Genomic DNA, 27,745 nt, shown 5'->3' on the forward strand with positions numbered 1-27,745 from the left:
ATAATTTAAAAATTAATTAAAATAATGTAAGATAAAACAAACAAACAAACAAACAAAAAAAAAACACAGGCCTTAGTCTCACTTGGCCAAACCCCTAGGCGTGAAGGCTTCTGCACACTCATAGCTGTGTCCCAAAGTGACCACACCACGACTAGAGCTTTGGTTGGATTGAAATCAATTTTATTTTCGTATCTACCCGTTCCTTCCCATCCTTCCACGGGGTCTCACTCTGTAGCCCAGGCTGTCCACTCTGTAGCCCAGGCTGTCCTCCAACTCAGTTACCACTTTGCCTCTGTTTCCCAAATGTTGGGATTATAGATGTGTGCCATTGTCTGTCTGACTGTGTCTATCACTCTGTCTGTCTTTTTCTTTCTCACTTTTCCCTCCCTTTCCTTCTTCCTCTCCTCCCTCCCCCCCCTCTTTCCTTTATTTCCTTGTTAGTTCTTATATCATAAATACTATAGTGAAGAAATAAGCCATTATAGTAGATTTAATTTATGTTTCCTTGTACGAGCATTATAGTGTGGACTTCTGAGTTTGACCCTTTAGGCATTTTAAGTTAAATTTTATACATTGCTGAAGTAAGGATAAAGGACTTTTTTCTGGCGTATGACCATCTAATCATTCCAGAACCTCTTAATTAAAAGATTATTCTTTCCTATTGAGTTACCTTGGTATCTTGCTGTAGTTGTGAGGAAGACTGCTCATTCAGGGCTAGGTATGTGCTTAGGAAGGACAACTTTGCTGCAGGAGTCTTCTGGCCAGGCGGTGTAGAGACACATGGTCAAGATGGTCAACGTGTCTTCTTTCTATCTCTCTTTTCCCTCTCACACTTTCCCTCCCTCTGCTTCTCCCTCTCCTCCCTCTGAACTTCTAGGGCCCCGAGGAAAACACTGTACTGGGCACCTTAAGAGTCCCACACACACATCTAGCACTTGGAGTCTCTACCTCGTGGCTCAAACCTCCTGGATAAAGAGTATATCAAGCTCACCCAGGGTGACTCTTAAGGTCCCCTAGTACAGTGTCTTCCTCGGGGTCCTAGAAGTTCACAGAGGGAAGAGAGGGAGAAGGAAAGGGAAAGAAAGAAAAAGATAGAAAGAGTGATAACTAGACAGACAGAAGACAAATTCACCATCTGCAGGCTTCATGAAAGAGGTTAATTTGGAATTCTTCCAGTTGATCACTTAGGTTCACTGACACTTTAAAAGGCTGCTTCCTCTTGGTCCCTGGACACGTCTTCACTCTAGTACTCATGGCCTGCAGTGAACAAGCAGCAGCCATGGATCCAGAGCATGTATCCCATAATCTGTGATGAACATTCCATATACCCAGCACCTGGAGTCTCTACCTCCTGGCTCAAACCTTCTGGCATCAGGAGCATATCAAGCCCTCCCAGGGTGACTCTTAAGGTCCCCTAGTACAGTGTCTTCCTTGGGGCCCGAGAAGTTCACAGATGAAGGGCCAAGCCTGTCTGTTGTCCTTGGTGTCCCAGTGTGGCCCCTGATAAAGGTTTTCACCACAGTGCTGAGAAGAGCTCCAAGGTAGCCAAAGTCATTACGCAGCAGGCTCTTCCCTGCCAGCTCCAGGTGTGTGGTAAGTCCTACACGCTCATCCTGATTAACCCGTAAGGAGAATGCTGCTGAGGGAAGATGGAGGCATCTCTTCAGGCCAACAGGAGACAGCCAACCCCTTCTCAGCCTGTCTGAGGACTCAGTCCAGGGCCAGTGTCAGTGCTGTGGCAATGTTGGGAGAGAGCTCAGCATCCCTCTTCTGACTCAGTAGCTATAGTCACAGACCATAATTCTGCCCTGGTAGCACCAAGATTTGTATCTCACAGACACTGAAGCAGAAAGTATCCTGTCCATTTCCAACCACGGTTCCTCTGAAGCCTCTTGGTTTGTTTGGTTTTGGTTTTTGTTTGTTTTTCTGTTGTTAATAAAAATATTTTGTGACAATTCCTTGAAACTGAGTATGGTGACAGTGCCTGTAGTTCTAGTTATTTGGGAAGTGGGAGATTGCTTGAGCCTAAGTGTTTAAAATTTAGAAATTAAAAATTAAATAAAACTGAAACCCATGAAGATTGTTGATTAGGCTACAATTCTAATCCGAGAGTGGGAATCGTATCATTTGGGCAGAAATATGAGATGAAATATAGAGATATTTTCTATAGTTAACACGCAGTTGGAATGTTTGGTTTAGTTTTGTTTTGGGGGTTTCTCTACATAGCCCTGACTGTCCTGGAACTCACTGTGTAGACCACACTGGCCTCAAACTCACAGAGATTTCACCTGCCTTTGCCTCCAAAGGGCTATGAGTAAAGGTGAGCACCACCGTGCCCAGCTCTTGGAGTGGCTTTAACATAATTATTATTAAGTAACTACCTCATCTGTCACATCCTTTTTAATGACTGCTTTTCTATGCTTTTCTCTTGATTTATTATAATCCCTCTTATTCAGAATATAAAATCTTGTGCTTTGACTTATTATTTGGAATAGAATGCTGGTCTAGAACTCTAGTATTTAGTTGGAGCTCTGAAAACCTAAAGGGAAAAACTTACAGAAGTTATGGCAACATGATATTTTCATACTAATAAATGGTATTATTTTAATGAATAGTTTGATTTTTTTTCCTTCAAATACAATCTCTTACAAATGCATACTTTGACTTCCTTTAGAAAGTTTCATGTGCAATAAAAACCTATGTTGATTTTTTTTTTTAGTTTTGTGGTTTATACCTTATTCTCTATCTTTAGAAAAGTATTCATCAAAACACCCTGAAGCTCCCATTCCTAGAACATTGAAATGGGTAGATCAAGGTGTTATATAAACTTAACTATAACAAGATAACATTAGGAACTTGAGACTGTTAAATACTTCCTAGTGGGTTTTTTTTTTTTTAATATTTTTATTACATATTTTCCTCAATTACATTTCCAGTACTATCCCAAAAGTCCCCCATAGCGCCCCCCACTTCCCTACCCACCCATTCCCATTCTTTTGGCCCTGGCATTCCCCTATATTGGGGCATATAAAGTTTGCAAGTCCAATGGGCCTCTCTTTCCATTGATGGCCGACTAGGCCATCTTTCGATACATATGCAGCTAGAGACAAGAGCTCCAGGGTTCTGGTTAGTACATCATGTTGTTCCAACAATAGGGTTGCATATCCCTTTAGCTCCTTGGGTACTTTCTCTAGCTTCTCCATTGGGAGCCCTGTGATACATCCAATAGCTGACTGTGAACATCCACTCCTGTGTTTGCTAGGCCCCGGCATAGTCTCACAAGAGACAGCTATATTTGGGTCCTTTCAGCAAAATCTTGCTAGTGTATGCAATGGTGTCAGCGTTTAGAAGCTGATTATGGGATGGATCCCTGGATACGGCAGTCTCTAAATGGTCCATCCTTTCCTCACAGCTACGAACTTTGTCTCTGTAACTCCTTCCCTGGGTGTTTTGTTCCCAATTCTAAGAAGGTGCACAGTGTCCACACTTTGGTCTTCATTCTTCTTGAGTTTCATGCGTTTAGCAAATTGTATCTTATATCTTGGGTATCCTAAGTTTTGGGCTAATATCCACTTATCAGTGAATACATATTGTGTGAGTTCTTTTGTGATTGTGTTACTTCACTCAAGATGATGCCCTCCAGGTCCATCCATTTGGCTAGGAATTTCATAAATTCATTCTTTTTAATAGCTGAGTAGTACTCCATTGTGTAAATGTACCATAATTTCTGTATCCATTCCTCTGTTGAGGGACATCTGGGTTCTTTCCAGCTTCTGGCTATTATAAATAGGGCTGCTATGAACATAGTGGAGCATGTGTCCTTTTTACCGGTTGGGACATCTTCTGGATATATGCCCAGGAGAGGTATTGCTGGATCCTCCGGTAGTACTATGTCCAATTTTCTGAGGAACCGCCAGACTGCCTAGTGGGTTTTTTTTTTGGTTTTTTTTTTTACCGAGGCAGGGTTTCTCTGTGTAGCCCTGGCTGTCCTGGAACTCACTTTGTAGACCAGGCTGGCCTCGAACTCAGAAATCCGCCTGCCTCTGTCTCCCGAGTGCTGGGATTAAAGGTGTGCGCCACCACGCCCAGCTGTTTTTTTTTTTTTTAATCTTTTTTTTTTTCCAGATTTATTTATTTTAGGTATATGAGTACACTGTAGGTGTCTTCAGACACACCAGAAGAGGGCATCAGATAGCATTACAGATGGTTGTGAGCCACTATGTGGTTGCTGGGGATTGAACTCAGGACCTCTGGAAGAACAGTCAGTACTCTTAACCGCTGAGCCATCTCTCCAGCCCCTTCCTAGTGTTCTTGCATTTTCTTCTCACTGTGTGGGTATCTCTGTAAAAATGATGTTCAAAATATACTTCAAATTTTTAAATTTTTAAAATAAATTCGAAGTGAATTATATGTTTTAGTTCTTGAATTGACCATGAAGTTATTCAAAGTCACTTACAGTTATATTGATAGGACATTTCAGAGTTTTATGTAGAGAGGAGAAAATATCACTTAAGATTAGGATTATGTGCTGTGCAGTAGTAGCGCATGTCTTTAATCCCAGAACTTTGAAGGCAGAAGCAGGGGGATCTATGAGTTCGAGACCACCTTGTTCTACAGAGCAAGTTGCAGGACAGACAAGGCTACACAGAGAAACCCTGTCTCAAACAAGCAGATTAGGATTATGTAATCTGTACCTTCTCAGGACGTTCTAACACTTGGAAGAAGTAGATTATGGTCAATGACATATTCCATGACGTCTATCCATGATTATGTAGCATTCATTTCTACCAACACCTGTAAATACAGTTTTGTATGATTAATGATGATCCATATTTAGAATCTAGCTTGATTGCACACATAGGTGTAATTCTGTGCTCATATTTGTGAAATATTGTCATTACTAATGTATACTGCATGTTTTATTTTCAGGCGGGGACCATCTGGACCAAGATTTGGACCTAGAAATGATAAAATTAAGCAGTAAGTTCCTAGATACTCATTTGTTTAATTGATTGTCATAGTTCTCTGTAGACCACAGCTACCAGACTACAGTCTGTGAACAGACCTGCTCATTGTTTTTATAAACAAAATTGTTTTGATTAGAACAGAGGCTATATCTATTTGTGTCCATATTATCCATTGCTGTTTTTTAACTACAGTAGCAGAGATCATATGACACAAAATGCCTTTAGATTCATATTATATAGAAAAAGACAGTGGCCAGAGGCGCTATTTCCTGCACCATTGTCTCACACTGCAGCAATAATACCAAAAGGAGCCAGTAACTGTAATTCCAGTTTGGAATCCTGTGTTACAAGGGAATTGTTGCTAGACTTCAGCTAAGTGGATTTTATTATAGTCTACATATGTAGCCTTCAGACACAGCATTCTTCATCAGTACCTGGAAGCTTTAAGAAACTGTCTAATGATGGTCTTGTAAAGTACACATGGAATGGAGTGAAGCTGGCCTCACAAGCCATTATCTCAGGGTCTTAGTGGATTCACAGGACGTTCTGCATTGTATATGAGAGTGTGCTTGCAAGGGTGTCTGTATATAATTGTTAAGCCAGAGTGACTATCCATCCACATCATCTGTCCATCTCTCAGATCTAAGGTGTCACTGGAGTAGAACAATCTAGAGACATCTGGGTTTTCTGTTCAGCCAGTATACTTTGTTTCCATCTGAAATGCTTCTGCAGAAATGACTCTAATGTAGAATACGGCCCAGTGTGTCTTTGGAGCCACACACAAATGATGTGTATATGGGAACTATTACTGCAACTTTAACAATCACAGAATTTTTTAATACAAAGGAATTATTAAGTGATGTAGTGGTTCTTACTCTAGAGCTGAAGGCTGGCTGGATTTAGTTAGAAGTCAGTCATCAAACAAGCAAATTGTGCCTTGATGGCTGAGTCTCATGAACACTAATCCACACAGCATGACTCACCAGTGTGTGCAACGTGACACACTGGCCAGGCCACACAGCATGACTCACCAGTGTGTGCAATGTGACACACTAGCCAGGCCACACAGCATGACTCACCAGTGTGTGCAACGTGACACACTAGCCAGGCCACGTGCTTAGGGAAACTCCCTGACATTAGTATATCAAATTGGTCATTTTATTCAACTAAGATGCATTGTTACCACTTCATTTATAATAACTCAGTAGAGTATTTCTCAGCTATATAGATCAGCAACATTGTTTGGATGTACATAAAATACGTAATTAAAAACAACCAAAAAAGAACCCTCTTTTGCTCAACAGTACCTTTAAAGACCACAAGATGGGCATTAATGGGAAATTAGTGTTCTCTCTATAAAGTAAAGAAGAATGTGTGTATTGCAGACAGGGATTTTTTTTTTTTTTAATGGAAGAGCATTGACATTATCAAGTACATGGCTAAGCATTGCATGCCGTGTAAAGTGTGTGAAAGACTATCACATTTCATTCTCACAAGTGAGATAAACTATCCTCCTCATTTGAAAGGTGAGAAAATCCACGGCTGAAAGAGCCTTCCTTGCAAGTAGTGTACACACATAGTAAGTGCCAGGCTAAACTGCAAGGCAGCTCAAAACTCAAAGCTCTTCCTCTGTGTGTCCGACGACCTTTTCTAGTCCTGTGTGATCTAAGGCCGTGAAGCTGCTTCACCTCTTCTGTAAGCTGTTTTAGTTGTTAATTTTCTTTCACCTGGGGCCATGTCTTTCTCCCACTCATCTACATAGCTTCTAGATCTAACAGTCTTCTTCTCTTTGCTGTCCTCAGTTCTTTGAGCCATATTCAATTCACCCAGTTGTTGAAATAACCCTTCCTCTTTCATATATTCTCTAGATAAATCCAGTATCTCCTTTACCATGCCGAACTCATTCTTTTCTAAAAATTTTATTATATATTTTAAAAATATATTTTATGTGTATGAGTGTTTTGCCTGCATGAATGTGTATGTACCATATACATAACTAGTGCTTGCAGAGTTCAGAACAGGGTGTTAGATCCCTGGAACCGAAGTTAGAGATAGTTGTGAGTCACTATGTTGGTGGTGGGAACCAAACCTGGGTCCTTTGTAAAAGTAACAAGTGCTCTTAACTGCTGAGCCATCTCTTCAGCTGCCATACACACCCCCAATTCCTTCTTTACCCCTCAGAATTGCTTTGGATGTTTAGCTTCTTTATTTCCATATGAATTTAGAAATGTTTTTTCCATTTTTGTGAAGAATGTCATTGGAATTTTGGTGAGAGTTGTACTGGCTCTGTAGATTGCCTTTCATAATACAGCAAATAACCTCTGAACACAGGAAGTCTCTTTGTTTGGTGTTTTCTACAGCTCTTCATCCATGCTTTAGAGTTTTCAGCATAGGGTCTTTCCCATCTTTAGTTACGTTTATGAATTTATGACTTCAAACTGTGCTACGGAGCCAGAGTAGAACACCATTGTGCTGAACCAAAGCTAGCCACACAGAGACCAATGGAGTAGAAGACCCAGAGGGAAGAGAGCTCCACACTCACATCACCCCATTGCTGATGAAGGTGTCAGAACATGCATTGGAGAGATGCTGCCTCTTTAATAAATGATGCCGGGGACACTGACATCTACCTGAGGAAGACTGAAACTAGATCCCTTTCTTCTACTGTGCACAAAAGTCAGTTCAAAAATGAGTCTAAAGACCTAAGACTTTGGAACTACTAGAGGAAAGCACAGTGGGAGCATGTGCAGAGCAAGAGAGGACTGATGGCTTTGCATCAAACTAAAGAGCTGTGCAGCAGAAGGACCGAGTCAGCAGGATGGGAGAAGATCTTTGCCAGCTGCTCCCCCAGTGTGGGATTAGTAGCCACATTAAATAAAGAAGGAATAGCAAAAGGCAGGTAATCTAGTTACTAAAGGACACTTGTGAAGAAGTACACATAGCCAATACGTTCCCAGAAGGAATGTACACCATCTTCAGCTGTCAAGGAAATGTAAATTAAGACTACATTAAGATTTTACCTCAGCTGGGCAGTGTGGGCTCTTGTCATTATCCCAACTCTCAGGAGGTAGAGGCAGGTGGATCTCTGAGTTGGAGGCCAACCTGGTCTACAGAGTAAGCTCTAGGACAGTCAGGGCTGCACAGAGAAACCTTATCTGTGTGTGTGTGTGTGTGGGGGGGGGGGGGAACAGGGATAGCTGGTGGGGGGCAGTGGTGAGGGATTCCTTCACACTAGTCAGAATGGCTGTTGCTAAGAAAAAGAAAAGACAAATATTTAAGAAGATTCAGGAAAAAATAAATCCTGACATACAGCTGGTAGAAATATAAATTACTCCAGCCAGTGCAGACATCAATGTAGAAGTTCCAGGGGAAAAAGTTAAAAGTTACCCTACACATCTGGACACCCACCTGCAACCCAGGAGTGGACAGGCAGGACAGGAAAATCAGAAGTCCAGGCGTGTCCTCAGCCAAGTAAGTTCTGAGTTTGAGGCAAGCTTGGATTGCCTATGACCCCATCTTTAAAAAAAAAATCTTAAAAAATTGAAAATTTTATGAAAACTCATGCTCTAACTCTATTCCTTTTGGGTGTGAACACCCCTTCCTGCCCTCCAGAAAACCCCTCAGAGGCCATCTAGCACAGAGAGGTATGTGGTGTCTTTCATCACAGCCTCCGTAAGAGCAAAGTTATGGGACCAGCCTAGGCGCCCATCAGCAAGTGGAGTTGCAGGGTTCCTCTGTGTGTGTAGCCTTGGCTGTTCTGGAATACACTCTGTAGACCAGGCTGGCCTGAATTCACAGAAATCCTCTTGTCGCTGCCTCCTGAGTTCTGGGACTAAAGGCATGCTCCACCACACCTGGCAGCAAATGAATTTTGATTCAGATGCAAAGAAGAGTAAATAACATGTACAGAAAAGTGGGAGGAACTGGGGATTACTGTGTTAAGTTATATATGTAAGTTATGTTATCCTAAAGACAATGCCACATGTTTTCTTGTGTGGAGTCTGGTGGGTGAAATGGACACAGGTAGGAGGAGAATAGGAATGAGAGAAGGCAGGGAGAGAGGGTGAAAATAGACAGTACAGGGGATGGATATGCTCAAAGTGCACTCAAGAAAAAGTCATAACCAAACCTATTTCATTGGGGAAAGGTGGGGGTGCCAGGGGTTGCTGCAGTCTGCCTTGACCCATGGAGTTGCTTACAGCAGTTTGGACACATGACTATTTCTTCAACCTTTGGTTTTATTTTTAAATCATGTGTAGAATGGTACATTAATATCCATAGTAACTATAATCTGTCCGGTTGTGTGTAGCAGCCACCGTATATTTTGTTCATTTCTGTCTTGTAGTCAACATTTGTGTAATATACAGATGACTACCTGAAAATGTCAAGACTGCCCAGGCTTGCCCCAGACTCATCTGTAGCTGAGGATAACCCTGAATGCCTGGTCCTCCTCTGCCATTCAAGTACCAGGTCTAGGTGGATAGCAACATACCTGTGAATATTTTTCATTTTTTTCCGGAACTTCCACATTGATTTCTGTATTGGCTATGTTAATTTACATTCCCACCAACAGTATAGGGGTTCGCCTTACTGCATTCTCACCAACATTTGCTGTGAGCACAGACTTGCTCTCATTTTTAATGGTTAGAGGGTTTTCTGTCACTGCTTTACAGCTCTCTAGATACTAGGTCATTTTTACACACCCTAAGTGTTAACTTAGCCAGCACAGACATTTACAGTACTCCACCATAAGCCTGTTGTAAGTAAATCCATAGGCACTCTCACTTCCTGCTCAGTCCCTAAATGAAAAAAAATAAAAAGGTGTGACTGAACTGACTGTGTTTTAGCTTTAGGATTAATAAAGTGTGTTAGTTGTGCATATGAGTAGTTATATAAATATTCATGCCACTGTTCTTTAGTAGAATAAACATCTTTCGTCCTCTGTGTTGATAATTAGGATTTGCAGTAACACATCTCTTGGAGATTCAGCGGCCATGTCAGGTCTTTATGCACATCCCTGCTTGGTTGAGCTAGCTAGCCTTAGAGCCTTCAGTAGAATAATGTGTGGATGGAGAACTCTGGGAAGCTGTGATGAATCCTGAAGACTGTAGATAATTCATGAGTATATGTAATGTTTCTAACATAGGTGGGAGATGAGCTGATCAGTCATAGTAATTGCTCCTAAAATGTGATGGCACTGCCTCTACATCACCTATGTCTGAATGGGCCCTCACCTTGTTTTTAAAGCACCCACGTTGACTAGCTCAAGTAAAGGATAGTACTCTCTTCTTCATAATTGCATATGACTGGGTTGATTTTCGGGGAATAGTGTAGGACAGGATGGATGATCTCTCTGCCCTCCCCCCCTCTCACACACACACACACACACACACACACACAAAGACAAGTACATATTCTTATTTGCCTAAATATATGTGGGTTTCTGTGTGTATATAGTTGCTAATAGTTATTGTGCTTTAAACATTTTTTGAGTTATAAGGACCAGAGATTCACTTTATTTATCTTTTTATATATTTCTTATTTAATGTTTCTTATTTAAATATTATTATATAAAGTAATTTAAGATAGGTATTTGTCTATGGATAGAACATCAGAGAATACTAGACATGCAAGTATGTCTGTGTTTTTGTAGGAGGTAACTCCTAAATGACAGATAGCTGGGAACATCTGACTAATTCTTAAGTTTGTTTCAGTTTTCATTGACCACTCTGAGTTTGATTAGAAGAGGCTCCCATCTCATAGGGAGGAGAACATCTTCATTTATAGACTGAATGTTTTGTTTTTGCCTATTAGTGAGCATTGCCCAATATTCTCTGGTGCTCCAAGTTGTCTTGAATCTTGCCTGTGCTGAAGAGAGAACTAATGAGCACTGCAGAGTTACCTCCATTGGGTATCCTGTGCTCAGAGGGGCACTGCACGCTTCCATTTGGGAAACTAGCTATTTCTCATTAGCCTTCAGTAAACCCAGTCAAGCACGGTGGTAAGTCTTCTGGTTGGAGTGCGTTGCAGAGGAAGGTGGACTGTGATCACTAGTTTCAACTAATGTTTCACCACTTTACTGACAAGAAAATGAAACATTTAGAGTCACACTGAGCATTCTGTCAGTGTCTGGTTTGCTTGTGAGCTACATTGAAGATAGAATCAAGACTAAAAATAAGCTGCCAGTGAAGTATTACTTTAAAGTGTATCCTTTGTCCTTAATTACTTGGCTATTCAGACCCAGAAATGGAAGAACAGTGCTTAATTTTATAGTTTAATGACAACCCTCAGTTCTCTGAGAATTTGCCACATGTAGTAAAAGTTGTAAAGGTGTGGGGTTTTCTACAAGAAGAATAAATGTTACCTTTTTTTCCAAACTAGTGTTCAGAATCAGGTGGACGAAGTTATTGATGTAATGCAAGAGAATATTACAAAGGTAATTGAAAGAGGAGAGAGGCTGGATGAACTACAGGACAAATCAGGTACAGCCTCTCGCTGCGCTTCTTGATGTTGTGACTGTGCGTAGTTAATGCTTACCTTCCCTTTGTCTCGACCGCCCTCCCGCCCGTGGTCAGGAATCATGGCTTCCAAGATTAACATTCAGTTCTTAAACTGGATTTTCATGGCCTAGTTTCTGCCCATTAATGTAAATTACTGTGCTGTTTACTTCTTACTCAGATAAGAATGGAGAGTTGCCAAAAAGTCATATTGATGCACTTTGTGTTTCTTAGGATGTCAAGATGTTAAAATCTATTTTTTTAGTACTCCTTTTAAACTTGCCTGATATTTCTGTTTTGTCTTCCCTGGTCCTCAGGTAGTCTGTCTTTCCCGACAGATGTTAGTCTCTGTGTCCATGATTCCTAGCACACATCTGGATCTCACGTATCGTTTGCATGATGACTTACGCTTGCTTCCCTGGAAACTTAGCAGCTGTTGTTTACAGGCAGATGTTAGTCTGAGCCTGTAACAGCTCTTGGCACATGTTAGCCCTTCTTGCTGTGTTAATGGTGAATAGCTGTATGCCAGATTCATTCTTGATAGATTTGCTTGATTTTTTTTTCACTCAAAATCAGTTATCTTTATTTTCTAAAAATTAAATTTTTTTCTGTGTGCAAATTTTTTCTAGAGATGTGCCAAAGTATTTATTTTGTTTCTGGTGTGACATCTAGTGTGTACATCAGGGATCTGCCCATGGGCAGCAACCCCAGCCCCTAATTTAAAAACTTTTATTACATTAATTGTGTGCATGTGGAAGCTAGGGACTTGACTCTGTCCTTCCATCACGTGGGGCTCTTTGTATCAAACTTAGGTCATCAGGCTCTGTGTCCAACTTGTCTCCCCCAACTATTATTATTTTTAAACTCTTATTTTCTTACCAGGATTAAGTTTGTGGATAAGCATTGAGACCTTAAGAAGAGTTGTGGAAATCTTGAGTGGGTGTCAGGGTAGGGGTGGGAGAGTTGACAAACTGACCTTCCACTATGTTTTCCTTTGTTTTGTTTGTTTGTTTGTTTGTTTTAATGGAGACTAACAGACTCTGTGGGAACCAAATTTTAAGAAGTAGAATTACCGTTTATCTTTGTATGACTATATAAAAGAATGCTGTTATGTCATTTAATCCTTCTCTCCACCCTGTGTGATATAGAAAGCTTATCGGATAATGCCACCGCTTTCAGCAACAGATCCAAACAGCTTCGAAGGCAAATGTGGTGGCGTGGATGCAAAGTAAGTGAGGGGTGGGGGAGGGGCAGAGAGACAGCAGCGAGTCTCTGAGCTTGTGAGGACAAACACTGGAAGTGCCTTGCCCAAAGCTTTCCTCCCCTAGGAAACTTAAAAGAGCAGGGCAGTGCCTGAAAGGCTGCACTCAGCTCTCACCATCAAAGTGCCCGAGTTGGTAGGGACTCAGCATCTGGACACGTGGTGACAAACATGCTACCCTTCTTAGACTCACTTCCACTTCTTCCTAGCTCTTGGAGAACAGTTCCCTATGTACAGAGTGGGTTTGAATTTGGTGTTTTGTTTTTTGTTTTCTGACTAGAATGAAAATTTGAGGAAAGTGTGATTTTTTTTTTTCATAGTGGGAAAAACAGTAACAGTTTGTATGCCAGAGACTCTCCTAACAAAAGATTAAGGAAAAAGACTCATTTTATTCCTTCATAATTAAATTTTAATAAGGACAAATGGAATCACTGCATACTAATATTTCTGCAAAAATGAATTTTTCTCTTAAATATGAACAGTCATGAAAAATATCTTGATTTTTCAAAAACAATTATATCATGAGAGCAAATGTTTCCTTTTTCATCTTGAATCTAGGTATGTGTTTTTATTTTGCCAAAATCCTTAAACATGGATTTATTGTTTTTAACCCCTCATTTTAGGGTTCAGCAATAATTTTCTAAACCCAACTTTGCTATATGTTAAGGATCTCTTCGAAAACATGTCTTGGATTTACTGAGTTTTGTCTGGTTACCTGTTAAATATTCTGTTCCCAGAAATAGAAGTGAAGAAGGACAAGTTTCATTGTTCTCTTCATAATGAAGTTTTTTCCCATTTATTTTTGTTTGCTTCAGAGAATAAATTTTGTATTTTCTTTCATTTCTTCTTCGCCTCCTCCTCTAATGTTTTAAAGAGATTTAAAAATATATAGGATGGTTTTTTAAACAGGCAAGGCCTTAGTTTAACTTGGTGGAGCACTAGTAGCATCCAGCGTCTAATAAACAGCATTGTATCAGTAGCGAGTGCCTCCGCCCTACCCTCCCTAAGGGTCACCCTACACGATTAGTCATGCTGTTCCTGCTCATCTGGGGAGGTGCCCCAGGCCTCCTGTTTTTTTGGATTTACTTTCATCGTAGTGATTTAGGAAGGCTATTATAAAAAAGGAGATTGGAAAAAAAGACATCAGACGCTGCCACTGGGGGAAGGCTGTGGGGTGGTAATGGGCTGCGGCTGATAATGAAAGAGCTTTGAGCAGTGGTAGGAATGTGTCTGTCTGTGACAGTTTTAGATAATGGGCCCTGCCCACATTAGAAACCCAAGGAAGAAGAGACTGTTCAGTACAGGTTCTTTACACTTTGCTTGATATTTCCATTTAAATTTTGTAAAGTTCAGCCTAGTCATTTTATATTAATAGGACAAATTAATATATGTTTTAGGAAAGCTACTCTTAAATTCCATATTATTTAGAAAATATTTTTAGGTTAAATAAAGAATTGAAGTATATTTTAGTGTAAGCTCAGGTTCAAGACTTTTTATATTTTTAAGTTATAATTAAAGACCTGGGCTTTTATATCTAAATTCCAAAGCTTTTTGTATATTTCTTGGGTGGCTTTGTTGGTGTCACGGCTGCAATGTCACAAAGTGTTAGCAGTCAGTCTATGTTTAAAACATTGAATTCCTAGAATTTAACATTTAATTCACTAGAATGAATCAGCCTTTTATGATATTGAATATACTGATTTTTTTTTTAATTTTTCAAATGAACCTTATAAAATCTTGGAAATAAAAAAAAAACACATGCAAAATTAAGCAATATATCTTGATGGCCTTGTGTGTAGTTAGAACAGCCACTCTGAAGCTGTGGAGGCTCACACTGGACTTCACGCTTTCGTGGTCTAGTACATTCTTATGCACTGGTCCACTAGAACAGTGACTGTTTTTTTAAGACTGGCTGGCCTGAACACAGAGATTTCCAGTGAGTTTCCTGCCCCAAGTGTTGGGAGTAAAGGCATGATCACTCGTGCCTGGCAGCCACAGCCATTTTTAGTTATGTACAATGAAAATGCTGAACGAAAGCAAGGCTTTTGATTCATCAAGGAAATAAAATTAGTTTATATAATGTATGATTTTAAAAAACAATGCAATGGTGATTGTGGCAATTCCATGTAGAAAGATAACATGAGCTTAAAGTGTCAAGCAGCTGACTAAAGTGTGATTTTAAGGCTTCTCCTTCTCACTTGAAACTGTACAATACTCTCAAGTCACTTAAGTATAATTATTCATAAAGAAAATATAGTCCTAAAAATGGCAATTAAAACATTGTGAAGGAAGTAAGCTGAGAAAACAACTCTCGGGTACTCAGAAAACTGCCATGGCACCTGCTGCCATGTGTAACTGTCCCCCATGGCACCTGCTGCCGTGTGTAACTGTCCCCCATGGAGCCTGCTGCCATATTGATAGCTGTCCCTGCTCCATGGTGGTTTGCCATGTTGTCTATATTGTTGCTTATCCACAGTGAGCTGCGGACTATTTATCATGGCTTGGAAGAGAACCGCCAAATTCATTTTGCCTTACTATATACTCGTTCCATTTTGCTGTTGGTTATTAGTCTCTTCTATATAATTTATCAATTTATTATCATAGGTTGCCTATATAGGGACAACTCCATGTAGAGGATTTGGTATGATCCATGGGTTCAGGCATTCATGGGTTTCTCATCTAGTCCTGAGCGGAACTGCAGAAAGTACAGTTGTGTGTCTCACATTAGAAGCAGGCCCAGCCCTGGGAAGGCTTCTGTTGTGGCTGCTTACTGTATCGTACAGCCTCAGGTAGTGACATCCAACACAACAGTTTTGGCTATTTTTACAAGAATACAGAACAACCATCATGTTCGTGTGAGAAATAGAGAATTGGACACCCCTCAGTGAATGTGCCTGTTTATTAATGAAGCTGTGGAGACTAGTAAGTAGCAGAACAGATAGTCTTGTCTGTATTAACAAGTCAACTCTTTCATTTGCCTTTTTGTGTGTTCTAGATAAAAGCCATCATGGCTTTGGCTGCAGCGATCCTTTTGCTAATGATTATCAGTAAGTATTTACTGGATCACTGTTTCTTGGGCTATTGTGTTTTGTAAGGTTTAGGGTTTAATTTGGTCTTGATTTTTTTTTCCAGAGACATAGTCTCACTATATAGCCCAGGCTGTCCTAGATGCCACTATGTAGCTCAGGTTGGCCTCTGGCTAGGGTATTGTGTTAAAAATCAGTTTAATTCCTTTTAATTTTAGTTAACCTAATGTATGGAATGTCAACGTTGAATAATGGCATGACTTGACTAAGGAGCCAACCTTTACCTAGAATCTGTCAATCTCTGAAAACTGCTTTTAAAATGTATAGCCTATGTGATTATGCATGTGTGCATTTCTGTGGGGAGTCTATAAGTTTTGTTAGATTCTCAAAGGATACTCCCTCTCCTGCCCCTCAGCCATACCCAAGACACAGCACAAAACTCAGCTGGTCTTTTTTTTATTTATTTTTTTAAGGCTAAATCTGGTAAGTATTATACTTGGGACCAAAATACAATTTTCTGTTTATTGCATATAGATTTGAACTGAATTTTAGTTCTGAAAGTATAACTCCTTCTCTAATTTTCTTTAATATTCTTTTCAAAGTCAGATCATTTTTGTAAGTACCTTTCTTCAAGGTCTCTTATGTTTACAGAGATTTTATGAAGAACTAGAAAATTGAAACTAGACAAATTAAAAAATTTTATAAGACTATTTTTTAAAAGAGAATTTTATAAAGAAATACAATCTAGTGTCATCAGCTAGGTTGTTGTGTGAATTTGTTCTCTAGTTGCAGCACATTTGTAAGCCCTGTGTTAGTACTCATATGCAGCGCATTTGTAAGCCCTGTGTTAGTGCTCACGTTTCTTCCATAGTCATGTGCAGATGCATTCAGAGCAAGAAGAATTTCGACTCCCTTGACCCACAGGTTTCTAGCTGGGGTCAAACGCAGATCTGCCTTTTTATTTCAGCTTTCATTGCATCACCAATGTCTTTTTCGTAGACTGCATGGTCCACGCATATGTTGACTTTATGGTTTGAGATGGACCGCAAGGATAGTCTAGAAATGCTGTCCCCATTACTAAGTGTTAGCTGGCTGTGATATGCCTTAACAGGAAGTGTGTGGGTTAGGTAGTGTTCAAGGGTGAGCTACAGTGCTACTCACTGGCCTGACTTCACAGTAATTTTTTAATTGATGATATCTATTAAACATGACGCCTTTTAACAGAAACACTTAAGACAAGATTACGTATTGATAAGTGTAGTAGCCAGAGGCTCATGGGAACTTAACCCTGTATTTTTCCTAGGAGTATTGCTCAGTATTCACCATATTCATTCATGATAACTTGGTAGAACAGATAACAAGATGGATACCATGCAAAATGCAGACAAGCATAAAAAGGACCATACAGTAGTCCACTGTACTCTCACTGTGGCGCTAGCTGCTGTCAATATAATTATTATACTAGCAGAACTAGATTAATAAAGGTATATGCTTTCAGTCTTTTCCTATTGATATGTAAGCATGGTTTTCAAAAGCTAAGATCACATCATTATTTCTAGTATTATATGCATTATGTTCCTATATTATTAATTGTGGTAATAATATTTTTACTGTTTTGTCATAGTTTATTTGCTCAAAAGGCCTGTGTTAGACAGCTGTGTTGTTGATATTTTTTGCATTCTTATTTCATAGTTGTTTTAGATCCGAGTCTGGCCCTCATTTCTCCTTTAGTGGCCAATGCCTGCACTTAGGGCTGTGCTTTTGACTCAGTGTGACCCGGTTCTGATTCTGATGTATTCTTTTTCTTTTTGTTCTTTTCTCTCTTTCTCTTTTTTTGTTTTGTTTTACTTTTTTCTCTTACAGTTCTTATAGTTGTGAAATTCCGTACTTGATTTGATGACAGAGACCCTCATTAAACAAGATCTGGGACAATAATATTTAAAGATTGCTGCATAATGTAAATGAAACCTATGTATAGAACTTTCAAATTTTCTTTTTCAAGAAACTAAAAGGCAAGTACCAATTCAAATTGGAGCATTGAGAATATCAAATGATCATCTTTCCAACTAACAAAATGTGTTTTGAATAATTATATTTGATGTAGAAATATCTCTATTTTGCTTTATTCCAAGGATCTAATTTGAAACTAGATACTTGCCAGTTTGTTATTTGTATATATAGTTGAACACTGATAACAATACCCCATACTTGTGTTTTAGTTGCTTTAAAGACATTTTATTGCATCTAAGGGAGAGTCAGTCTGGTGACCAGGAAGCCAATGTAGAGTCCTGACTCTTTGCTGCAAGAGATGCATAACCATCCTATCAGTATTTGCAAGAATGTCATTCTTTTCATATTGTAGTTGCTTTGCAGGCAATTTCCACACTTATGGATTAACAAAAGCTAAGTGTTGTAAATGTTTCTGCCTTCAGCTCTACCTGAAAACATTCCAGTAAACCTATTCTGACTGTATAAGAAAATACGTGGTAATTTTTTGGTATTTGGATTTTGAAAATGGGAAATTTAAACAGTGTGAAAATCATAATATGGTACTATAAAACTGGAGATAATAAAATTATTGAAGAATGTCATTGGAGTGTTTGAAAACGAGCACTATGTAGCTCCCAGTCTTGGTCCAGTTGGTTGTCAGTTAAACTACAATAAAAAGGGACTAATTCTGACGTGAGTAAGTGAAGTCTGCAGGTAATTTTTTTCTTGACTTCATTTTTTTAGTGGTTTTCTCTGTTCAATCTTAACTAACCCTGTGCCAGAGGTACTGAAGTTAGCACAGTCATGTGCCTCTCACATTATATTCTCATGTTCTCTGACACTCCTGAAGAGATGGGTGTTACAAGTGTTCAAACAGCCAGTGTCTGTAAGTAGCCGACTGTCAGGAGCATAGGTGTCTTCACATAATCACTCAGTGACTGATGCTGAGGGGCCACCATTGACCCCAGCCTGCTCTTAGGACAAGTTGTGTTCCTTGTAAAGAGTACTGGCCTCTTAATATTGATTAAATAAGTCAAAGTGAAGGTGCTTCCTGATGTGCAGGGGGAAGGCAGAGACCACAGGAACTTGTTCACATGGACATCTCAAGCTAGAAAGAAAGCTCACAGGGGTGGCCAGGATTTGGGGTGGGATTGGGGGACAATGGTCCTGTATAACAGATATTACTTTTTGTGATCATTTTAATTCAAAATGTGTAAAGCAATTTGGATTTTTCTTTGTTTAATTCTACAATGGTTAATACTAACAGACAAAATGTTTAGACTAGAAAGAAATTTGAAAAGGTGGAAACAAGATTAAGTGGTAGCCGAGCCGGGCATGGTGGCACACACCTTTAATCCCAGGACTCGGGAGGCAGAGGCAGACGGATTTCTGAGTTTGAGGCCAGGCTGGTCTACAAAGTGAGTTCCAGGACAGCCACTGCTATACAGAGAAACCCAGTCTTGAAAAACCAAAAAAAAGATTAAGTGGTAGCCTAGGCATCTATATATAATTGCTGGAGTTTACAGTTTGTTGCACACTGTGGAAAATCGACTCTGGCCTTTTCACCATGCTCGTCAATTCCTGTGCACAGCATCTGAACTGAGAATACATCATTTGGAAAGAGATGGGCCAAGGAGTGGTCTCCATCCCAGCAGCTGGTGGTTCAGGGATGGAGGTGTTTCCCCCTCAGCAGAGCTGATCCCAGTGTGTTTGTCTTGTACCTCAAGTCATGAGTTCCATGCTTGGTGTGGAAGGCTACTGTCACTCAGTGTCTGTCAGCGAAGATGAAGTGTTGGGTTTTCTTCTTTAAAAGACTCCAAATTTCAATCTTCTTTTAATTACCTATACCACTTTTAAACAATTATAAAACATAGAATTATAAAGTTAATTTTAAAACATTAATTATAAAACATATTATTTAACTACCTATATATGTAGTTGTTTATATTTAAAGTTCTCGAATCTGAGGAAATCCTATTGTCATGGGACTGAGGATTTTACAACAGTGATGGCTTCAATCCCAGTTTATCACTTTGTCCCTTTTGGTCTTATGTAATTCTGAGAGCTAACAATGACATTAGGGTGAAATACTGGAAATGTGGGTGTTTCTACAATAAGATGCTGAGAAGAGCCAGATGTGATGGCTCATACCTGTAACCCCTGCTCTGTGAACACTGAAGTAGGAAGGTTTCTCTGATTTTGAAGCCATCCTGGGCTTCATGGTGTGTTCAGGACCAGCCTGGGCTATAGAGTAAGAACCTGTCTGGGGGGAAAAAAAAAAGCCAACCAAGCCAACAAATCAAAAGAGAGACAGTTGTCAGACTGATGCCAGGCCTGCCTGCCTTCCCTCCTTAATCATTCTCTTTCTCATTCAGCTCAGATCATCCTGCACTTGAAAAAATGAAGCTTTACCACCATCAAAACTATCATTATTTAACAACAGTGAAGATCAACAGAAAAATTCAAGTAGCTTTGCTAATGTTAGTTGATGCCCAGTGAAATCAGGTCACCACTGCCGTGCCTGATGCGTGCCCCTGTGGTTTGTCTGTAACAGAAGCCTCTCCCTTGCAGCAGTTTGTGATGAATTGGGTTCCTCCTCCATCATAACCCAGTGTTAGTGTTGCCTGTGGTCTTTTTATTCCTTTGTCCTAACAAAACTCACTGGGAAATGTCCCAAAAGTTTATAAACTGGGAAATGTATTGATTGAGAGAAGGTCCAGTGCTGCTGATGGAACATTGTTTAAAATGGAGAAAGGGTAACACACATCAGATGCAGAGGTGCCTGTGACTGCGTTCCTGCAGACTCTCAGTACAGTTCACTCTGGGTTCTGTGTTAGAAAGTAATGTTGCCATTCCGATAGCAGCAGCCGGCACCTTTCTGTTCTGTATGGCATGTGGGTGCCCTCAGATGTGACAAGAGCCTGACCTCTGTCCTAGTCACTTAACACCTGTTCTGTGTCCTGCCGGCACTGTAGACCAAACAGACTTGTATTTACATCTCATAGATATTTTATGGCTAGAAAATATGCAAGAAGTTTTTAGTGTTGAAAACAAATGTCATTAGGTGTTCTTGGTTGTGTTACTAAGTTAGGGACTGGACCACTAATCAGATTTTGTGGTTTCTCACAAAAATTCTATCGGAGTCAGCGTTACTTCTCTGTGAGTGATAGTAAGAGCATGACTCAGCCTAAACACATGAGGGTGGGGGTTGCCAAATAACAGCAGAAAGGCAGTGGCTCAGAAGACACAGAAAGAATGTGCCTTCCCTTAGACTGACAGGGTCTGAGTTTATCTTGTATGTCTTGGTTCTTTCTGTTGGTTGGTTGGTTGGTTGGTTTTGTTTGGTTTTGGTTTTGGCTTTAGTTTTGTTTGCTTGGGTTTTTTGTTTGTTTGTTTGTTTGGGGTTTTTTTGTTTTGTTTTGTTTTGTTTTTGTTTTTGAGACAAGGTCTTACTGTGTGGCCCAGACTGGCCTCAGATGCACACAGAGCCATCGGCCTCCCACATGCTGGGATTAGAGGTATGTGCCACCACACCCTTCAGCCCTTTTCTTTTTGATCAAAGAATCCCTGGGCTCAAGTTATCTTTCCAGCTTAGCCTCAGAAGTAGCTAAGACTACATGTGGGCACCAGCATGAGCAGGAGAGCCTTTCCTTTAAGCCTGATGTTAGTCTCACTTGGATATTTATTTTCTTATGTCAAGCAGAATAAGGGTGGAACACACTTTTCTTCTAGCTCTTGTTTTATTTTACAAGGCTGCTTAGGTTAGCAGAGATGGGAAGAAAAACATTGCTAATACAGTTGGGATAAATGTAAGTTTGAGCTTATAAAGCAAGGACCACACCACATTGTGTCTCTCAGCTGCAATCCCTGTGTGTATGGCTGTGCCCCAGAAGTCACACCGTGCTGGTGGTGTACAAGTGAGGGCTGATTTCCAGTGTGTGCCAAGAAGTAACATGATTGAGGTAGGTGAACCTCAAGATAAAAGAGTTCTTATGATTTAGTATTGAAAAATTCTGGTTTTATGATGTTGCATTCGATTCTTTTCACTTGAAAAGTCATATATTTTAAAGCTGTAAATTGTATATGTCTGAGGATTTAGTAAAATGTCAGAGATCAATCTATAAGAAAATTCAAACATTGTTTTTATATCTTAGTAGTATGTCATTATTTTAGATCTCACAATCCCTAATTTAACCATTTCGGCAAGTGCCTTTGACACATAAGGAGTATTATGGGAGATGAGCAAATGTAGTGCCACACCCCATTTCCCGGCTTGTCAATGCCTCGTGATGGTATATGTTTTACAGTGCTGCACAGTTCAGTTCTTTGTGTTCATATGAGATTGTATTGTAGCCTTTCCATAGCAAACAGCAAAATAAACCATTTTGCAGAAAATGAAAAGTAAGCACTGTGGCTTGTTCAGTGTGTTACCTGTTGACCTAACTTCAAAGCAAAGTACCTATACAAGCACCCGATTTCAGCGCTCCCTGTTTCCAGTAAAGTGCATGGGAGAAAGAATGTTCAATGTACAACATCGTGTCGGCTGCAGAGAAGTGATCAGGATACTCTTGCTTATCCTCAATGGTGTCCGTTTCAAAGAGAGAAGAGGACAAAGTCCACTTAATTTTAATACTTCAGTCCTAATCAGAGCTGAGAATGCTGGTATATATGCTCATAATCCCAGCACTCTAGAAGTGGAGACAGATGGTCAGGAAGTAGTTCAAGGACAGAGACAACTGTATAGCTTGAGGTCTGCCTGGGCTACAAGACTGTGTGTGTAGGTGAGTGTGTGTGTGTGTCACACATATACATGCATGCATGCATACACACACACACTGGCACTAGCTGTACGGTACTGTCTTTTACAAGCAGTCTGAATAGTAACCATTGTCTCCAGCCTCCCTCCAGATCCTAAATGTTATCTCAGTACTACTCCAAAGAGGGCTATAAAGTGGTAATGTCAGGAATAGAGATAGGAACACCGTAAAGACATTCTAAGAATGACACTATTTAATATAATCTAATTTTTTGTCTTATGGGAGAGCCCGTGCAGAAGGCCAGGACTTGCATAAATCCAACAGTAACCCTTAGACCCTTAGCCCTTCGATGCTAAGCACTGATGGGCAGCGTTCACTTCACTTTCCTGCTGTAGGTCCTTGAAGGAAGGTAGTGCACTTAGGTGGTTGTGTAAGTCTCCAGATCTCACTGAAGCATGTGTATAAAGAGATGCACATGAAGTCTATGAATAATTAACACTGAACTGGGAGGGAGGATGTGCTAGGCTGATCCTTGTAATACAAAGGCTTGCTGCTCACTCCATTTAAAAACTGGAGCCAGAGAGTTTGTTCATTGGGTAAGAGTGCTTGCCCTGCAAGCATGAGGACCTAAATTCACGTCCCCAGGACCCACATTAGAAGCAGGCGTGGCTGCATGTATCTATAACCCCGGCCTTGGGGGGCAAAGGCACAAGGGTCTAAGAGCTCACTAGCCAGCCACTCTAGAAAAAAGGATTGTCTTTAAATGTATTGAGAGACCCTGTCTCAAAACATAAGGTAGAACACCAGAGGAAGAACTGAGGCCTTGCTCTGACCACTATGTACACATGCAGCCACACACTGACATGCTGGTACCACACAGACACATAACCCCATCATCTTCTTAACCTGCTTGTCCTGTCACCTTCTACCCAAAACTTTCATCTGTGTGGAGCTTTTTGTTTATTCTCTTAAAGTATTTTGGTCAAGTTTTACATACATATCCACCCAATCTTAGTCTCATTAAGGTCACCAATGACCCCTGTGCTGACAAATCTAGAGGTCCCTATTCTGCCTTTACATTTGCATATCAGAATGTAATACAGTTTGTGACTCCATTTCTGAAATTCCTTTTTATTATACTGGTTGGTACTCATCTCTCCAACTCTTAACATTGTAATGATACTGTATCCAACCCTTGCTCCTCTCTGAACACATCCCCTTAGTAATCTTACCTATTGTTATCATGAAACATCTTTGTTCTGCGATAGCGAAAGTTCACGTATCCTCCTCTTGAAGGTGACTCATGAGGTAGTCCATTTGACATCTTTCCTTATTGCACTTTTCCAATTGCACATGCCCAAAAGTGCAATTCTCATGCCAAGTGTGCTAGCACATGCCCATAATCTCAAGGCTGCCTTCAGTGTGTTATCAATTCTCTGCACTTCTCTATTCTTCTGACTCCTCTAGCATCTTATAGAAGCTAATTATTTATGCTTGTTACCTCTCTCCCCTCATTCCAAATGTTACCTTCATAAAAAAGAATTTTTGTCTCTTGTTCACTAATATCTCCTAAATCATTTGCTCTAACAGCAGTGATGGCTAACTGAATGGCTCCATTATCCTGAAGATTCAAAGGAAGGCCGTAATTTCGAAAATGATGTACTACAGGAGCTAAATTGACTTTTAGAGTAAGCCAGTGATAGGATGAAAGATGTGGTCTCTCTGATTCAGAAAGTCATAGACAAAGGCAGAGGTAAAATATATATATATATATATATATATATATATATATATATATACATACATATATATAATTAAATACATGATGAGGGCAACTCAGGTCAGCTACAAGGGAAACAAAATAGCTTGGTAGAGGGTGCTGGAGAGGCGTCTTAGTATGAGAACCTAGCCTGCAAGCATAAGAATCTAAGTTCAAACCCCCAGTATCCAATGTAAAAACAAGGCCAGGAAAAGTGAGTACTTATGGCTCAGCATTGCAATGACAAGTGTGTCCTCACAGCTCACTGGTTCATCAGCCTACCCTAAATAAACCATGTCTGAAGGCAATAACTCGGGGAGCACAAAAGAAAAACACCCAATGTGTACATGCACAGCACACAATGCACTGACAGTCACTTGTCAGAAAGCAGACGGCAGCATGCCCATCAAGCCCTTCATGGAAGCCCCTGGGGATAGAACTGCTTGAGAAAGTGGTGTGAGAGAGGGATGCTAGAAGTGACCACAAACATCAGAAGTAAATGGATCTTAAAGTTACCGAGACTGATACAGTGTTCTGAAACTAGTAGAGTAGAAGAGAGCCCCATGTTTTGAGTACAGCTTCAATTTTGAGAAAATCATCCAAGATAAAAAGATTTTTCAAGTACCTGTAGCTCAGTGGAAGAGCACTTCCTGGCCATGTGTGAGGTCCTGAGTCAGCATCAACAAGAAAATCCCATGGCACTGAAGGGACTTACAAGAATACAGATAAGAAACGTGAAGTCTTAGCTATCTCTAAACAACACATCACTAGGCTATCGTATATGGAGCTTTCAGAAGAACTGACTATGGGACTTCATACACATATGACTACAAAAAGGAAGGTTCAAAAATACAAAACATTCTGTCTTTTTCCTTGGAAAAATAACTTGAAAATTGGTAGCTACAGGAAAAGGGAGATAAAAATTGAGAGTTAAAATAATTTCATTCTATCGAAAACCGTTTCGTGGATTCTCATTATACAAAGGGTAGACTAGGCTTTCAGTCTTGTCTCCCTCTGCTGTTGTCAGCTCTCTTGTTACCATTCACCTCACCCAGTATACACTGTAATGCAGGAACAGGCAGGCTTAAAGAAGTGACAAGAATGGGATCTAGGGACATCTGAATAGAAGGCCCTGAGAATCTTGACTCCTTGTGTTCTCAGAACCCCAGAGTCTGCACATGTGGCTGAACGTTTACTGAACAAGAAACTCTCACTTTCACCTGCCTCAGGCTTATTAAAAAGCCTCTCGGAAGCCTCAAACAAGGCAAATGCCTTCCAAGATATCACTGGGAATCGAAGTTCAAGAGATTGAACAATGTTCCCAGCTCTTGCATGTGTGATGTGTGACAGGTGGGTGCAGCTGAAACCTAAAGTGGAGACAAGCACCAGGTCTCTCAAGCTGCATTGCTCAGGCTGATCAAAACCTATTTCTGTTGTCAGCAGAGATGAGGAATAGATGGTCACTATCTCCTGATGGAGAAGGGTCTTTAATTCACAGATATATTTTTTTTACATTCTATCCTTTCTTTTGTGGTGCTAAGGCTTGAACTCAGGATCTTATACGCTCTAAACATGGTACCACTGTTATATCCCTAGCTCTGAGAAAGATCACAAGTTCAAATGATCAGATCTTGGACCTTTTCACCTTGCTCCTGCATTCCTGTTAGCAAAGCTGGCTACAGCATTTCAAGCACCCAGTGTGAAATTAAAATGGGGAGGACTTTGCTCAAGGAGCAAGGAGAGAGGGACCTTAAGTTACTAATATATAAGACATTTCCTTTATTAGTTATTAGTTATAAATTATTCCAGGCTCATCACTAATAATCCCTAGAGAAACATAAAACCACAATAAAATATGACCTCACATCTGAGGATATATTAGTATGAAAGCAACAATACATGTTACTGAGACATTGAAGGAATTAAACCTTTGTACCATGCTAATGGGAATGCAAATTGAAAATAGCAATTATGAAAAACAGAACACTAGATCAATTCGCATAAAATTAAAAATAGAATCACCATATGATCCAGTTGTGTAGCTATATCTCCTGAATTAAAATATTTCTTCCTGGGGCTGTAGAGAGAACTTCAGTGCTTAAGAGTACTTTCTGTTTTTCCAGAGGACCCAGGTTCAGTTCCCAGCACCCACATAGTGGCTCACAACCATCTAACTACAGGTCTAATGCCATCTTCTGGCCTCTGTGGGCACCAGCCATGCACATGGTTCACATACACACATGCAAGCAAAATACACACATAAAGCTAAAATGTTCCTTTTGGGAGGAAGCAGGGAGGTTCATAAGACCAAGGAAGCCCCTGAAACAAAAGAGGCTCAGGAAGGTTACAAGGTTCATAGGGCCCTGCCCAAGGTTATATGACCATGACAATTGCTGCAGAGAGGAGTCAAGAGTGGTGCTGCCTGTAAGCAGGGCGGGGAACTCCAGGGATGCAACATTCACAGTTTTATCACCCATGCTGGGTATGCTTTTCAGTGATGCAGCTGCTTTTGAGTCACCTATGGTTCTGTAAGCCATCCGAATACATTTATTGGCTTATCAAGCTACACACTTTAATAAACTCATTTCCATTTTGTCAGCAGTGTTTTATCTGGTGCAAATAGACATTTGTTCATCTCCCCAGGAAAAGTCACATGCATGCGTGCACGCACGAGTGCACACACACACACACACACACACAAGCACACACAATTCTACTTTTGATAGATTAAAGCAAACTGAGCCAAGTATGGTGGCAGACAGATATAGCTGTCCCAGTACCCAGGATTCTAAGTCAGGAAGAATAAAGGTTCTAGGCCAGTGTGGGCTGTACAGTAAGGTCCAAGCTCATAAAGAGAATAGGTGAAAAAGAAAAAGTGAAAGAAAGCAATGAAAGTAGTGGTGGCTCAGTGGTTAAGTGCACTGGCTGCTCTTCCAGAGGTCTTAAGTTCAATTCCCAGCAACCACATGGTGGCTCACAACCATCTGTAATGGGATCTGATGCCCTCTTCTCATGTGTATGCAAACAGAGGTGTGTGTCTACATAAAACAAATATTAAATCTTAAAAAAAAAAACAAAAACAAAAGAAATGGGAAAAGAGCAAAGGGAAGATGTGTATATACCCATGCTCACAAGCAGCATTATTCTCTACTGCCAAAAAGTGGAAGCTTCAGAAGGGTCCACTGACAAGTGAGTGGATCAGAAAAACATGGCTTTTACATATTGAGACATTATCCAGGAGCTCTAACACATAACCGCATGATGTAACTTGAGGACTTTATGTAAAGTGCAATAAGCCAGCTGTAAAAAGGAAAATACACAAGACCTAAGTTCTATGAGGACTCTAGAATAGTCAGACTCAGCAGAAAGCAGCACTGTGGTTACCAAACTGGTGGGAGGGTTGGTTCAGATGGGCACAGAATTTCAGTTCTGAAGGATGGTATTTAAGAAAATGGATGGTTGTGATGGCTGCACTATAAATGCTAATGC

The 27,745-nt window shown here is 40.2% G+C and overlaps 1 protein-coding gene across 4 annotated transcripts in view; it reads left to right on the plus strand.

Annotated features, from left to right (window-relative positions):
• Vamp4 (vesicle associated membrane protein 4) overlaps positions 1–22,145 on the plus strand; it is a 30,248-nt gene extending 8,103 nt beyond the window's left edge. For 2 of the 4 annotated variants that reach the window (XM_021172318.3, XM_085842515.1), the window contains exons 4-8: positions 4,930–4,980; positions 11,349–11,449; positions 12,613–12,692; positions 15,721–15,772; positions 17,615–18,441. In XM_021172318.3, the coding sequence (XP_021027977.1) occupies positions 4,930–4,980; positions 11,349–11,449; positions 12,613–12,692; positions 15,721–15,772; positions 17,615–17,643 (313 nt within the window). In that variant the 3' untranslated portion in view covers positions 17,644–18,441. Of the gene's footprint in view, positions 1–4,929; positions 4,981–11,348; positions 11,450–12,612; positions 12,693–15,720; positions 15,773–17,614; positions 18,442–20,115 lie in introns of those variants that run through there. The other 2 variants (XR_015048068.1, XM_021172344.3) reach the window with 2 other exon arrangements.
• Positions 22,146–27,745: the final 5,600 nt, after the last annotated feature.

Source organism: Mus caroli, unplaced genomic scaffold, assembly GCF_978045245.1.
Source record: "Mus caroli unplaced genomic scaffold, Mus_caroli_1 scaffold_1, whole genome shotgun sequence".
In the NCBI taxonomy this organism is placed as follows: Eukaryota; Metazoa; Chordata; class Mammalia; order Rodentia; family Muridae; genus Mus; species Mus caroli.